Source organism: Giraffa tippelskirchi, chromosome X, assembly GCF_054371585.1.
Source record: "Giraffa tippelskirchi isolate mGirTip1 chromosome X, T2T-mGirTip1v1.2.pri, whole genome shotgun sequence".
Taxonomy (NCBI): Eukaryota; Metazoa; Chordata; class Mammalia; order Artiodactyla; family Giraffidae; genus Giraffa; species Giraffa tippelskirchi.
Genome location: NC_137289.1, coordinates 132,958,199 through 132,974,395, shown reverse-complemented (window position 1 = coordinate 132,974,395; position 16,197 = coordinate 132,958,199). Strand labels below are relative to the sequence as shown.

Here is a 16,197-nt window from a genome sequence, read left to right as displayed (position 1 = left end):
CTCTCCTTCCCTGCTGTGTTCGTAAGTCTGTTCTCGAATCTCCGTCTCTATTCCTGACCTTCAGATAGGTTCATCAGTACCATTTTTCTAGAATCCATATATATGTGTTAATATCTGATACTTTTTTTTTTCTCTCTTTCTGACTTATTTCACTCTGTATAAGAGACTCTAGGCTCATCCACCTTACTAGAACTGACTCAAATTCATTCCTTTTTATGGCTGAGTAATATTACATTGTATATATATACCACAACTTGGGCTTTTTTTCAGAAGTAAAATTTTGCAAACCTTGTATATTATGAAAATAGTTGAGTGTTCTTTTAAAAACACTTGCATAAATAGTGTAGTACAATGAAAGTAATCTCTACGATTGAGGCATTTGAAGTGTTCATGGTAAAAGACCTTTTGTAAGCCTAGCCTAACGCTGCAGACTATTTTGTAAATATTTAGTGAATGTTGGAATAACTGTCTAGAATAATGCTGAGAAGGTGGGTTAACTTTACTCAGGATGAAGGGAAGCTGTTTTTCAACCAGATCACATTGGGTCGGGGAGAGCAGGTTGGGTACGTGCTTCACGTTGCTGCTTTAGGACCTGCTAACTGCACGTGGCAGGTCCTCCATTGTACGATAACTGATCACCTACCAGTTGAGTGGATTCTGTTACTCTAAGTCACTGTGGATGCTAAAACAGCTTTCACAATGAGAGGATCTTTTCAAAACTTAAAAGCCCAGAATTCCTCTGCCTGACCATCCTAGCCGGGTTGGTTTTTAATCCTCTCCCTTTTCTCTTGGGTGTGTTTAGCACTTCTGTTTGGCGGTGACACCAATCCTGCGCATCCGAAACACATCGGAAGTATTGATCCCACCTGCAATGTTGCTGATGTTGTGAAAGGTAAGGAGGCCAGTGTCATGTTAGGGATTTCGTTATGTTGGGATGCATTAGGAATGCGGTTTTGTTGAGGCAGCTTGGCTGTAGGGTTATGGCATTGAACTGTTTGCTGGTTCATCAGACCACTGTGGGCCCAAGCCACATGATCCAAATATGATCGGTGCTTTCTTGGCAGCTTAGGCTATGATGCATAGTTTGTAATGCTCAAAATGGGAGTTTCTACTTCACGGACCAGGGTTTTTCTTGTAGTTCTAGCTAAATAGTAAATATTTATGAGTTTAAGTAAGAGTCTAAGTTTTGATTGCCACCACTGTCAGAAAATTTGAGAGTATAAACCCTTGTTATAAAATTCAGCTGAATTCATGCATTGGTTAAAAAGTAGACATCTTACTGACATGCCCTCCAAGGTTGTAGGTTCTATGAAGCATTTGCACTCACGGGTTCACTGGACATTGAGCTGGGCTCTGTTCCATTAGCCTCAGGGTACAACAGAGCCCATTAGAACAGCATTTTCCTCAATTTTCACTTAAGGTAAATGCTAGCTCCAGAAAGCCTTCCTGGTTGTAAATGATTGAGTGGGTTCCTGGCCCTCTCCAGTTTTTTTCAGTGTTATGGTTACCCTGCATAGCCTCACATTCTGAGACTGTCCCCTTTCCCAGATCGTGTGTCCTGCGGCCTTCCTCAAAACCCACATCTTACCCTGTCATGACCATTGCTCTCCCAGATCGTCATCAGGGTCTCTGTTGCTCTTCTTTTGTCTGGATTGTGTAGCTAGGTGAGAACAGGTAGAAGAGGGCTTGATCTCTTTGGCAAAGCTCTCAAGCCCGCCTCAAGTGGAGTAACTTTTGCCACTGAAGCTTAGAGGGCCAAGGGAGGGGACCCAGTGTGGGCAGCCTCCCTGGTAGGGGAACAGACCAGATCTTCAGCTGCTGAAGCTAAGGAAAACCTGTCTTACTAATATTTGGTTACCCTGGGTATCCCCCCAGTGGCCTTAGCTCAGCCAAGGCTTGTCAGGCTGCCTTGGCCTCTGTTTAGTTAGAAAACATGTACTCACATTACTCCAGTTATAAGTGAATAGGTTTGGCTTCAGCTCCCCAAGATACCTGTAGGTTTCTCTCTCACAAGATAACCCTCTGCAGGCCCCTGGCAGTGGAGGGAAGCAGAATCCATCTGACCAGGGCTTGTATGTTCACCTGGCCCTGGCCCAGTAGCTTTTATGATCCAGAAAACCTGGTTCACATTGTCGGCTGCCATATGTGTCTTATGGACAAGACACATATCCATAAAGCAAAAGGGCATTATAATATTGATACATTGCATAGATGCCTTTTCTCTTGCTGCTGCTGCTAAGTTGCTTCAGTCGTGTCTGACTCTGTGCGACCCCATAGATGGCAGCCCACTGGGCTCCGCCGTCCCTGGGATTCTCCAGGCAAGAACACTGGAGTAGGTTGCCATTTACTTCTCCAATGCATGAAAGTGAAGTCGCCCAGTCGTGTGCAACTCTTTGCGACCCCATGGACTGCAGCCTACTAGGCTCCTCCGTCCATGGGATTTTCCAGGCAAGAGTACTGGAGTGGATTGCCATTGCCTTCTCCGCCTTTTCTCTTGAACTGCCAGCAATTTGAAGTCAGGGTTTTTGTCTTATACTTACGTTGCAGCTCACCTAGAACTTAGTATATGCCTGTGTACATGGTCAATAAATACTCCTTGGCTTCAGAGATGTCCAACCTCTGGTAATTTACTTTAAAAAAAAAAAGCTTTATTGCAGTACCATTCACATACCATCCAATTCACTTATTTAAAGTGTACAATTCAGGAATTTCTAGTATGTTCACAGAGTTGTGCAGCTGTCACCATAATCCAATTTTAGAAGTGTTTCATCACCCCACAAAGAAAACCCCATACCCATTAGCAGTCACTCCCCACTACCCCTCTCCTCAGCCCTAGGCAACCACTAGTTTACTTTCTGTCTCTACAGTTATTCCTATTCTGGACATTTCATATAAATGAAGTGCTACAGTGTGTGGTCTTTTGTGATTGGTTTCTTTCACTTAGCGTAATGTTTTCAAGTATTATCCATGTTGTAACATAAATCGGTACTTCATTTCTTTTTATGGTGGAATACTATTCCATTGTGTGAATAGACTGCATTTTGTTTTATCTGTTCATCAGCTGATAGACATTTAGATGAACTAGGTGACCTTGGACATGTTATATAACGTCTTTGGGCCTCAGTTTCTTCATCAATAAAATGATGCTCTTGGCAATTCACCTGTATCCTAGGGTTAAATGAGTTAATATAAGTAGAGCTCCTGAAGCAGGGCAAGCACCCAACAAGGGCTGGAGGTAGACAAGTTCATGAGCGTCCTGGGGCAATCCCATGAGTCATGTGCCTTCTCACTTATACCATTGATTGTGTAATAAGTTGGTGCCTTTGCTTTTGTTTCTGGCATAAATTGTTGTTGTTCAGTCACTAAGTTTTGTCTCTTTGCGACCCCATGGACTGCAGCACGCCAGGCTTCCCTGTTCTTCACCATCTCCTGGAGTTTGCTCAAACTCATGTCCATTGAGTCAGTGATGGCATCCAACCGTCTCATCGTCTGTCGTCCCCTTCTCCTCCTGCCTTCAGTCTTTCCCAGCAAGTCAGCTCTTCACATCAGGTGGCCAAAGGTGGAGCTTCAGCTTCAGCATCAGTCCTTCCAATGAATATTCAGGTGTAAATTATAAAATATTTAAAATCATTTAGGACATTGATAAAATAATTGAATAGTTGATGATACCCACTGGAGTGGGTAGCGATTCCCTTCTCCAGGGTATCTTCCCAACCCAGGGATCGAACCCAGGTCTCCTGCATTGCAGGCAGATTCTTTACCTGCTGAGCCATTAGGGAAGCCCAGATGTTCAAGAAAAATTGTTAATTTTTTAGGTGTGATATTGGCATTGTGGTTATGTTTGTTTTAAAGGCATCCTTAGCTTCAAGAGAGGTTCTTTGAAATACCACACCTGATACAAAATGTCATGCGGGATTGACTCCAGAGAGCGGGCAGTAAAAAAGACTGGGCTGTGTTGGAAAGCGTTGAGTCTTGCAATGAGCACAAGGATTCTTGACACTGTGCTCTCTGCTTATGTCTACGTTTGCAGTTCTTCCTGATAAAGCTGTAAAAACATACTCCTTTTTTATCATCTCAGTGTTTCTCCACGAAAAGTCTCTCACTCATTTTTAGAGAGGTCGTAGCCACGAGTCAATGTAAGTAGAGAACTAATGGGCATTCTCGGCAGTCGTTAGTGCTGCTGTCGGGCAGAGGGGACAAGCAGCGGTCCGGTGAGTCAGAGGAGGAGGCTGGACACTGGCAGAGAGCAAGAGCCAGTGTTTGCAGCCCTTATGGTCTGTGCGGTCTTACTGTACTTACTGTATCCTGCCTGGGCTTGGCATCATTTGTATCAATGCTCCTGTTGGTCTCTCTAAAGTGAAAGTTAAAGTTGCTCAGTTGTGTCCGACTCTTTGCGACCCCATGGCGTATACAGCCCATGGAATTCTCCAGGCCAGAATACTGGAGTGGGTAGCTTTCCCTTCTCTAGGAGATCTTCCCAACCCAGGAATCGAACCCAGGTCTCCTGCATTGTAGGTGGATTCTTTACCAGCTGAGCCACAAGGGAAGCTCTAACGGGGGTGTAAATTCCTAAAAAGGCTGGAATTACTGTCATCCATGCTTGCATCACTTTTCTCAGGGACAGAAGTTTTGTACCAAACACTAGCCGAGGATTATGTGCAATTCAGTCGGATCAGTATTTGAAAGAAAAAACCTAGAAGTTTGTGTCTCCTGCTTCTTGGGCCTTTTCAGGCGAGGCTTTGACCCTGGGCCAGATGGCACCCTCCCTCATTCCGGGCTCACTCACAGCTTTATCTTCACTCCTTCTCCTGCCCTTTTTGACTTTGTATGCAGCAAACCCACCTGTTAGGGTGAACACAGTTTATTCCAGCCATCCTCTCATGGAATCATTCCTACTGCTTGTCTGGTACAACTGAAAGGCAAAGCTCACCCCCATGCCCCTCTGCCGCCTCCCCCACCGCACCACTGCCCCTCACACTCATGAGGGGCGGGGCAAGGACTGCCCTGCGTCCCACTCCCCACCACTTCTTTCAAACCTTGTTTTTCATTTCTTAATAACCTCTTTCCTTAAGGAAGACAACAGTGGGGGCTGGTTTTAGATTCTGAAAGTACATGAACCTTTGAAGCAACTTCCACACCATCAGCTCTTCTGCCACCTTCATTCCCTTCATAAATCATAAATCGCACCACAGCACACTGAGGACGCGTGGCTTGGACATACTTCCTAGAACGCAGTGGTGCTTCTTCCACTTGGCGAGGCCTGTGTGAACTAAGGGTCACTTGTCTTCAAACTGTTGGTGTAAGTTATACCACATGAATATGTATAAACATACATAATTTATTTATAGGTTATGTAAACTGAAGAAATGTACAGAAAAGAAACTGATTTCCATAAAAATCAGGTTGAATGCTTTGGAAAGGCTTGATAAAAAGAGTTTCTTAAAAATGTAATGAAATAACTGTGAACAAAGTAACTATTACGTGACAGTAAAAATCTGAGAAGGAATCTACACTCAGATTGCTTGACAAGTATCTTTAGAGCACTTTAAAGAAAGAGAAATTGGAATTCATAGCTGTATGTGGTGTTGTTTATCTAAGAAGTATGACCTGGAACCCCTATTCAAAGGAGGGGCTTTGGGCTTACGTGAGAAGATTGGTGGAGGAATAAACTGTGTATTCCTATGTGTGTTTTAGGTTAATATTTACAGTTGTAGTCATATTTTATGGTTTCCTACTATCCAACGTTTTTGCCAGTCATCCAACTCCTGTTCCCAGTTTGGTCAGTTAAGAGGACTAATACCATATTGTTGTTGTTGAGTCACTAAGTCGTGTCTGACTCTTTGCGACCCCATGGACTGCAGCATGCCAGGCTCCTCTGTCCTTTATTATCTCCTGGAGTTTGCTCAGATTCATGTCCATTAAGTTGGTGATGCTATCTAACCATAAAAAGTGCTCACTGAAGAAAACTGAGAAAACGTGGGAAAAGATGGAAGAGAATAAAAATCACCTTTCTTCATAACCCAGTGAGAACGTTGCTTTATACATTTGAATTCACACCCACTTTACAGATTGGTATGCAACTGTGAATAACGTGCATCTCTCTATGAAATCCATAGTACTTGTGTATTTCTCCATCTCTAGTGCTAGTGCCCATCACACACCACCTTCCTGGATGAATTCAGTATCTGATCTGCTATATTCATAACCTCTATATTCAGTTGGTTTTCCCAGCCAGGTACGTATAATCCTTATTCCTCAGTGAGGCACTAGTTTTAAATCAGTTGCCTTTCCTGCCTTGGCAGAATTCGCTTGACAACCTAGCAGGAAACATGAAAGTCTCTTTCCTCCTTGTGGACAAAGCACATTTTGCCAGCTTTCTGACAAACAGAAAGTCGGCTTTCTGTTTCGTGCCCTGTGGACCCCATTCTTAATTCTCTGAGTCTCTGGATACCCAAGCAGAAGCTCTTTCTGATTCAGAATAAGTCTGAGAAAGAATCAACAAGGCAGAGAGCACCGGCTCTCAGAAGGCCTGGAAGTTCTGCCATGTCTTCTAGCAAAAAGACACTGGAGCCTCCACTGCCAGTTGCCCCAGGGGCAGCCGTCAGAGTCCTCAAGGCTCCAGGCCTCTCCAGCTCTTCTTCCCAATCCCCCCCCAGTACTGTCAGAAGAGGAAGAGATGCATATCAGTGTCCACAACTCTTAGTGGTGTCTTCCCACTGCCTTCCTTTTTTGAAGACGGTAATTTTTTCACTGGTTTTTCCCCTTCTCCTCTTAGCTTCTGAGATTTCTCAGTTAATCTTCTAACTCAGCATCTGTCTCTCATATTTTTTTCCTTTCCTTTTGTTTTAGGAAGCTTGATGTAGGTAGAGGGTGTAGGGGTTCTAAGATCTAATGACAGCTCTGCTGTTGATTTTCTCAGCTGTGAAGGTCCTGCATGGTGTAAGCATAGTCAGATGTCAGCCCCAAATGACCTGTGTGTGTGTGTGTGTGTGTGTGCGTGTGCGTGCATGTACACACATGTGCCTGTACATGGGTATGGACATGCGCATGTGTGTTTTATAGCCTTAGGAAGCCTTAAGGAACTAACAGTGATCCCATACTTAGATCTCTTGAGACAGACTCTAGGAAACTTTTATGTAGAAAGGTAGGGACAATATTTTTATTTTTGTCTAGACAGTTGCATAAATGTGTTAGAGTGGGGTGCATCCTGCATCACAGTAATTGAATGTGCAGCACACTGGGAAGCATGCCTCCTTGCTGCTTATTTAGCACATTAATATCTACCTTTACACATCTGCAAATTACAGCTTCCTGGCAGTGAATGCTAGAATTAATGTTGTAGAGCAGTTGCCATTATCCTCTGGGAGGTGCCTTCCATTGTGACTGTTTCCCCTCCTTTCTTTGTAAGAAACTGCAAAACAAAATGGAGAATCCTATGGTAAGATCATTTTAAAGGTACAGACTGAAGTACTTGGTACAAAAGTCAGCTCTCACAGCGACGTTACCTCACCTGTGTTGTTCCTAAATGCTATTATTGTTCAGCTTAGCCTAATAGCACACAGATGGAATCGGGAAAGCGTGTCATTATTCTGGTCAGAAATAATGTCTCGTACTCTCACTGCGGGTTCTTCAGGTGATGAGTAAGAGAGACCCACTCCCGCTAACTCAGGAGACAAATGTATTCAGAGAATCTAGTAGGTCCCATGGTAATCCTAGGGCAGGAAACACTTTCTAGTCGGAGCTGTAGAGATTGGAACTGGGCAACAGAAAGCAGGGTTTTTTTTAATGTATTTTAGTAAGTGGGTTGGTCAAGTCACTCTCAAGACTCTTGAGAGTCCCTTGGACTGCAAGATCAAACCAGTCCATCCTAAAGGAAATCAGTCCTGAATATTCATTGGAAGGACTGATGCTGAAGCTGAAACTCCAATACTTTGGCCACCTGATGGGAAGAACTGACTCATTGGAAAAGATCCTGATGCTGGGAAAGATTGAAGGCAGGAGGAGAAGGGGACAACAGAGGATGAGATGGTTGGATGGCATCACCGACTCAAAGGACATGAGTTTGAGCAGGCTCCATGAGTTGGTGATGGACAGGGAAGCCTGGCGTGCTGCAGCCCATGGGGTCACAAAGAGTCAGACACGACTGAGCGACTCAACTGAACTGGTCAAGTCACAGCCACCTGGCCACTGTCTGGTCTGTAGACAGGCAGACCTTTTAGGGCAGCTTGTTAAGGGTGAGGACAGGCACTCCAGGCCTTCTTTCTCCTCATCATAACTCTCCATGTATCCTTTGTCTTCTGCCCTGCCTGCCCGTCTCCATCTTGAATGCGCAGAAGATGAATTTCATTGACTCAGCCCATCTCTTTGCCCAGGACCACAGGTCTTATGCGTCTGAGCAGCCTGTGGATTGGTTGCTCTTGTGTTAGATGTTCTTTCCTCACTTCTCCAGTTGGCTGTGCTTTGGGTGATGGCAGAGGTTCTGGCACTTAAAAAAAACAAAACCCTGATGCTCTCCTCTCAGGATGGTTTTGGGTAGATGATGATAGATACACCTTGTGAGAAATGACTTCAGCGTGTCTTAAAAGAAGCATACCTGTGACTTCGTAATGGTTTGTGGTCATCTGAATTTACTTGTTTGGTTAGTGCTTCTTAAGCTTGAGCTTTATGATTTTTGGGATCCTTTTCATTTGTTTTTTCAGCGTTCACTCAGATTCATCCTTGTCCAGCCTCCGATATTTGTAAACAGACAATGGCACATGTTTGGGATGGAGGCTAATATGGATAGCAGGGTTCTCTGGTGAATTTTGAATAGAAAAGTCTTCTAATGATAACATCTAATAACATTGTTATTACAAAAAGATCTTCATGACCCAGATAATCACGGTGGTGTGAACACTCACCTAGAGCCAGACATCCTGGAATGTGAAGTCACGTGGGCCTTAAGAAGCATCACTACGAACAAAGCTAGTGGAGGTGATGGAATTCCAGTTGAGCTATTTCAAATCCTGAAAGATGATGCTGTGAAAGTGCTGCACTCAATATGTCAGCAAATTTGGAAAACCAGCAGTGGCCACAGGACTGGAAAAGGTCAGTTTTCATTCCAATCCCAAAGAAAGGCAATGCCAAAGAATGCTCAAACTACCGCACAATTGCGCTGATCTCACAGGCTAGTAAAGTAATGCTCAAAATTCTCCAAGCCAGGCTTCAGCAATACATGAACCGTGAACTTCCAGATGTTCAAGCTGGTTTTAGAAAAGGCAGAGGAACCAGAGATCAAATTGCCAACATCCGCTGGATCATCGAAAAAGCAAGAGAGTTCCAGAAAAACATTTATTTCTGCTTTATTGACTATGCCAAAGCCTTTGACTGTGTGGATCACAATAAACTGGAAAATTCTGAAGGAGATGGGCATACCAGACCACCTGACCTGCCTCTTGAGAAACCTGTATGCAGACCAGGAAGCAACAGTTAGAACTGGACATGGAACAACAGACTGGTTCCAAATAGGAAAAGGAGTACATCAAGGCTGTATATTGTCACCCTGCTTATTTAACTTATATGCAGAGTACATCATGAGAAACGCTGGGCTGGAGGAAGCACCAGCTGGAATCAAGATTGCCGGGAGAAATATCAATCACCTCAGATATGCAGATGACATCACCGTTATGGCAGAAAGTGAAGAAGAACTAAAGAGCCTCTTGATGAAAGTGAAAGAGGAGAGTGAAAAATTTGGCTTAAAGCTCAACATTCAGAAAGCTAAGATCATGGCATCTGGTCCCATCACTTCATGGGAAATAGATGGGGAAACAGTGGCTAACTTTATTTTGGGGGGGCTCCAAAATCACTGCAGATGGTGATTGCAGCCATGAAATTAAAAGACGCTTACTTCTTGGAAGGAAAGTTATGACCAACCTAGACAGCATATTAAAAAGCAGAGACATTACTTTGCCAACAAAGGTCTGTCTTATCAAGGCTATGGCTTTGCCCGTAGTCATGTATGGATGTGAGTTGGACTAGAAAGAAAGCTGAGCGCCGAAGTATTGATGCTTTTGAACTGTGGTGTTGGAGAAGACTCTTGAGAGTCCCTTGGACTGCAAGGAGATCCAACCAGTCCATCCTAAAGGAGATCAGTCCTGGGTGTTCATTGAAACGGCTGATGTTGAAGCTGAAACTCCAGTACGTTGGCCACCTGATGCGAAGAGCTGACTCTTTGGAAAAGACCCTGATGCTGGGAAAGATTTAGGGCAGGAGCAGAAGGGGACAACAGGATGAGATGGTTAGATGGCATCACCAACTCAATGGACATGGGTTTGGGTGGACTCTAGGAGTTGGTGATGGACAGGGAGGCCTGACATGCTGCGGCTCATGGAGTTGCAAACAGTCAGATATGACTGAGCGACTGAACTGAATAACATAGCATCCATACACTATTAAATATTCCTGTGTGCTTTTCTTAACATCTAATGTAGGATTCCTGGCTACAGTACATCTGTTGGGCTTGTTGCTATGTGAATTTTCCCTCTACTCTTAATGACTCAGTCTTTTTTTTTATTTTAATCTGTGTGTTTACATTTAGGGTACTCTTCTTTGGGGAAGGAGAAATGTGCTACACCTACAGCTTTGTTTGTTAGTTTTGTTAGTGCTTTATCGTCAATACTCTATTTCTCTTGAAAACAGGGTCTTAAAACAATGAAAGTGACATGTTCAGTGGCAGTAATAATCATTTCCTAATATTTCCTTTTAAAGATTGATGGTAAAGAAAAAACTTCTTAAAAAGATTGAAATTTTTTTAAATAATAAAAAGTAAAGAAAAAAGGATTGGTGGCTCAAATATTGGGTTGGCCAAAATGTTCATTTGGTTTTTATTGCAAGATGGTATGAAAAACTCAAAAGCACTTTTTAGCCAACTCAGTATATCGCAGATAAAAGTAATTTGATAAATTATTGTATTTTAGGGTTTTGGTTTCTATTTAAGAAATATGAAAGTTTTATTAGAAATCTTAGTAGTAGAACTTGCACTTTAGTCTAGATATAAAGGAAGTGAATTTTTAAGCCAGTAGTTGAAGTAAGGTTGTAATGTTGGTGATTTTTAAAAACTTTTTCATTTTTATGTTGTTTTACCTGAACAGAAGTGTCCTATTTGAGTATATATGTGCTGTCATGCTTGCCAACTCCCATGATCACTCACATCCTACGAGCGACAGTGACAGAATTAGCATGACCCAGCATTGACTTTCTCTGCCAGTAGTCCCCAAATCTAGCTTCTCTCTTCAGAATTACTTGCTAAATAAGTTTTTTTATTTTTTGAAACCACAGATTCCTAGGCTACACAGAGCTACTGCATCAGAATCTCCAGGGGTTCATTTTACTTGTGAACTTGCTAATGAATTCTGCACAGGCAGTTTTGGGGACATGGGGTCGCAAAGAGTCGGACACGACTGAGCAACTGAGCTGAACTAGGGTACTAGTTCCCCATCTGACCAGAAAGAACGTCTCTTATCAGTATAATTGATTGTACCTGGAGAATTTTCATATGGGCAAGATTGTTCTGTTTAACAGATGCTTGTTTTACTAGGTGTGTATTATGATGTGCCATGGGAATTTGTAAGGATGCATGCAAATACAGGTTTTGCCATTATTGCCCCCAAAATACTTCTGGCTGGCTGATACATGTGAGTCTCCTTGTCTTGTCTTGAGTTTCTCAAGGATCATGATGCAATTCTTAATTACAGCACTGATAACACTGTGATTTGTGGAAATGCTTGAAAAATCCTTGTTCACATGTGGTTTTAGGAATTATGGTGGGTCTTTGAGTTTCAGAAGTTGGCTGCGTCTATCTCAACTGTACTGTCTTCCACCTGTTATGTTTGTGTCAAACTTTTAAAAAAAATAATGCTATTATAATCTCATGCTACTGGGCAAGCTAATGTCATGAGGAACTAGCACATTTTAGCGGAGTTGGACTCATTTCCTGTTTTATAGTGAGTGGAAGGGCAGTTACGGTGTTATATACTTGGAGGAGTGGTTTTGTGGAGATGTATTGGTGTTGTGTATGGATAATGCAGCATCACTTTATGATTTTAGTACTTATTGGTTTAAGTGTTGGAAGTTCTTGGTCAGCTTTGTGCTGTCGTGTCACTAGGTGGAGATGTAGCATTGTTTGGTGGTGTAGCCACAGCCCACAGAGTATGTCGGAATTTCTTTTCTTATTTCAAAAGAACTTTAGAGATATTTGATGAGTTTTATTATACCATACAAAAAAAACTTGTGAACTTAATTCTAAATTATCATCTTCTTCATTAAGGTTTAAATCCAGTCCTACTTTAATGTCTGTTTTTACACTGATGAACTCTTTTTAAATTTCTTTCTCCTCTGGCTAATGTTTCCTTTGGCTAGCCCTCATTATTTCATCTTGTCAAAGAGATTCTGATGTCTCTTTCTGTGGTTCTTTATAGTGGTTTAATTCTAAAAGTTTAATAAGGTAAGAATTTTTACTCTAAAATCAAATATTAGGTAAAATTGAAATTTAGTAGCAATAGGAGGTAAATGAACCAAAACTTATAGTCTGAACATACCCTAATTTTATCTTTTGTATTATTTTAGGTTGACATTGTCAATTTTTAATATACTTAATTTCTGTCAGGCTTATTTTCCCCCCTTCCTTCTTTCCTTCCATCTTTTCCTCTTCTTTCTTGAATCTTGAACATGGCTCCTCTATGCACAGTACTGATGTGAAGAGTTGAAAAGAAATGTGAGCCTGTCTCCAAAGAGCTGATAGCTAGTGGAGGACATTGCAGATGTGACCACAAAGGATTTTATAGCAATTTGAATATCTGATCTTTAGAAATGGTAAAGATGGAACTTTAAAAAAACTCCTTACTTTGGAAGACACTCTTGACTGTTCTTCAGACATTTAAACATAAAGCTGCTAGATGATCAAGCAGCTTTTCTCTCCTAGGTATATACCCAAGGGAAATGAAAATAAATCTTCACCAAAATAACTTGCACATGAATGTTCATAGCAGTGTGAATGAACGTGTGAATGTTCACATGTAATACGCCAACAGTGGAAACAATCCAAATGTCTGTCAATGGATAAATGAATAGACAGAATGTGATATATCTGCACAATGCAATATTAATTCAGTGATAAAATTAATTCAGTGATACTGATGCATGCTCTTGAAAACTTTATGCTAAGTGAAAGAAGCCAGTCACAAAAGGCCATATATTTTATGATTTCATTTATATGAAATGTTCAGAATAGGAAAATCTGTAGAGACAAAAAGTAGATTAGTGATTGCCTAGGGCTGGATGGGCGTGGGGTAATGACTGTTCATGGTTATGGAGTTTCTTTTGGGGGAATTGGAAGTGTAAAATTAATTGCGGTCATGGATGCACAACTTTGCAAGTACACTAAAAATCATTTAATTGTATGTGCACTTTCAATGGGTAACTTGTATGGTATGAGAAGTATATCTCAATAAACCTGTTTTTTTTTAAAAATAAATTATCAAAAGGCTTACAGTTGATCAAGTGAAAGTCAAAGTCACTCAGTCATGTCCGACTTTATGACCCCATGGACTATACAGTCCATGGAATTCTCTAGGCGAGAATACTGGAGTGGGTAGCATTTCCCTTCTCCAGGGGATCTTCCCAACCCAGTAATCAAACCAAGGTCTCCTGCATTGCAGGTGGATTCTTGACCAACTGAGCTATCAGGGAAGCCCACATTTGATCAAGCCAAGAAATATTTGTTGACTATCTAACAGTCATGGAATGAGTTCTGTGTGAGTTACAAAACCAGTGTGAGGCACAAACCCTGACCTCAGATTGCTTACAGTTGAAGAGAAAAGGCACACATGCAGTATAAAATAATTCACTGTAGCTTCCTGAATTTGTTCCCATCTTTGGGTTGTAACTTCCTGATTTTTCTCTTCCATTCGACCTTCATGGCTCTGATCTTCTAACCCTTTGTCTGTTTTTTTTTTTCCTTCAAAAGCAAACTGTTGCTCCTCAGATTTTGATAAAATAACAGCCCCAACCTGTTACCTGGGCTTCCCTGTTAGCTCAGCTGGTAAAGAATCCGCCTGCAGTGCAAGAGACCTGGATTCGATCCCTGGATTGGGACGATCCCCTGGGGGAGGGCATGACAAGCCATTCCAGTGTTCTTGCCTGGTGAATCCCCATGGATTCTAGTCTGGAGGGCTATAGTCCATGGGGTCGCAAACAGTTGGACACGACTGAGTGACTAAGCACAGCGCAACCTGTTACCTGTCACTACCTAAAGGACATTTAAAAAATATTTTATTGAAGTGTAGGTGATTTAAAGGACATTTTAAAGCAAGAGTAGTATCTCCAGTAGCTTAAATTGTGTGGCTCATGGAAATCCATTCATTTAGAAATACATGTTGGTGTTTCACTTACAAAGAATTGGAAGATCTTAATAGGATTGGCATTACTATTTTTGAAATTGCAACAAATATCTTTTTGGTATAGTTTATTCAGGTTGCAGACTGGTCAGAAATACAGTCTTGAATTTATAGATTATCATGAAAAATGCCTTGCAGGAATATTTAAAAGTGTGTTTTCTATAGAGCCGGTTTATGTTGTCATTGGGAGACCTGAGTTTGATCCCTGGGTTGGGAAGATTCCCCTGGAAGAGGGCATGGCAATCCACTCCAGTATTCTTGCCTGGAGAATCCCCATGGATAGAGGAGCCTGGTGGGCTATGGTCCATGGAGTTGCACAGAGTTGGACACAGCTAAGCACAGCATAGCAGCACGTTCTCATTAATACAGCATTTTGATATTCTTGTGGTCATTAAAACTGAAAGAGGGATTTTGGTTCAGTTACTGTAATTCCTTTTTTGTGTCCAAAAATGGCTATTTTTTTAAGGCAGTAATTGATTAATTCTAAATGTGTCAGGTTACGCATTGTCCTTGTTGATTAAGTCTGTCTGAGTCCTTGGTATTAGTGCATCAGCTAGACTGTTTTTTCTCTCTTTTCAGATGCGTATGAAACTGCCAAGATGCTTTGTGAACAGTATTATCTGGTAGCTCCAGAGCTGGAAGTTGAAGAATTCAATGGTAAAAGAAAAATAATTTTAACTTTAAATACAAATGAGGTGACTAAAAAACTGACTCTATCTGAGCTATATTTCACTGAGATCCTCAAATTGTGTTGCTTTTTCATCTTTTAAGTGTTCTTAAAACCCTTTCTATGTCTTTGGTCAACGAGTTTTTGTACAGTAATCTATGAGAACCCCCAGGTTTTGGAACAGAAGTAATCAAGGTAGAAGATGCACAAAGATATAAACACATAGTTCTCAAAATAACAGATGCCAACAGTCATTGAACATATGGGAAGGTGTTTAACTTTAATAATCAAAAAAGTACAAAGGAAAACAGAAATGATATTTTTGTCTTTCAAAATGGCAGTGATTAAAACATTTTAATGCTTTGAATTGATGCCCAGAAAAATACCTTTCCCCAACACTTAGATATTTCTGGTGTAAGTTTAAATTGGTATAGCCTTTCTTTAACAAAAGGCTAACAGTGTTCTATCTCTTCGCCTAGTACATTAAATTAATAATGGTTATATTCTTTGGTCCAGTAAATAAACTTCAGAAAATTTATTATAAGAACATAGAGATTGCACAGATCTATGTATAAGAATGATGATCTCAGTGGGTTTTTTAAAAAATAATTGTATTTATTTATTTATTGTTGCACTGGGTCTTCTTTGCTGCCCGGGTTTCTCTAGTTGTGGTGAGTGGAGGCTAGTCTCTAGTTGTGATGTGTGGGCTTCTCACTGCAGTGGCTTCTCTTGTGGAGCATAGGCTCTAGGGCACGGGGGTTTGGTATTTGCAGCTCTCGGACTCTAGAGGGCAGTCTCAATAGTTGTGGTGCATGGGCTTAGTTGCTCCGTGGCATGTGGGAGCTTTCTGCACCAGGGATCAAACCCGTATCTCCTGCATTGACAGGTGGATTCTTTACCACTGAGCCACCAGGGAAACCCCACAGTGATTTTCTTATAGAGAAAAATTAGAAAACAACCCAAGTTTTCCACAGTAGGGGTTATTAAATTAATTCTGGTATACCCATAAGATAGAATAATATGCAGCCATTCAGAATAATGCTTTACAGAATATTTAATGTTTGAGAAAAGTTGTAAACAAAGGCTATAAAGTTTGCT

The 16,197-nt window shown here is 41.5% G+C and overlaps 1 protein-coding gene across 4 annotated transcripts in view; it reads left to right on the top strand.

Annotated features, from left to right (window-relative positions):
* Positions 1 to 16,197, top strand: part of PDK3 (pyruvate dehydrogenase kinase 3) — a 77,636-nt gene that overhangs the window by 36,784 nt on the left and 24,655 nt on the right. For all 4 annotated transcript variants that reach the window (XM_081567928.1, XM_081567927.1, XM_081567925.1 and 1 more), the window contains 2 exons: positions 803 to 892; positions 15,012 to 15,089. In XM_081567928.1, coding sequence (XP_081424054.1) covers positions 803 to 892; positions 15,012 to 15,089 — 168 coding nt within the window. The remainder of the gene's footprint in view (positions 1 to 802; positions 893 to 15,011; positions 15,090 to 16,197) is intronic.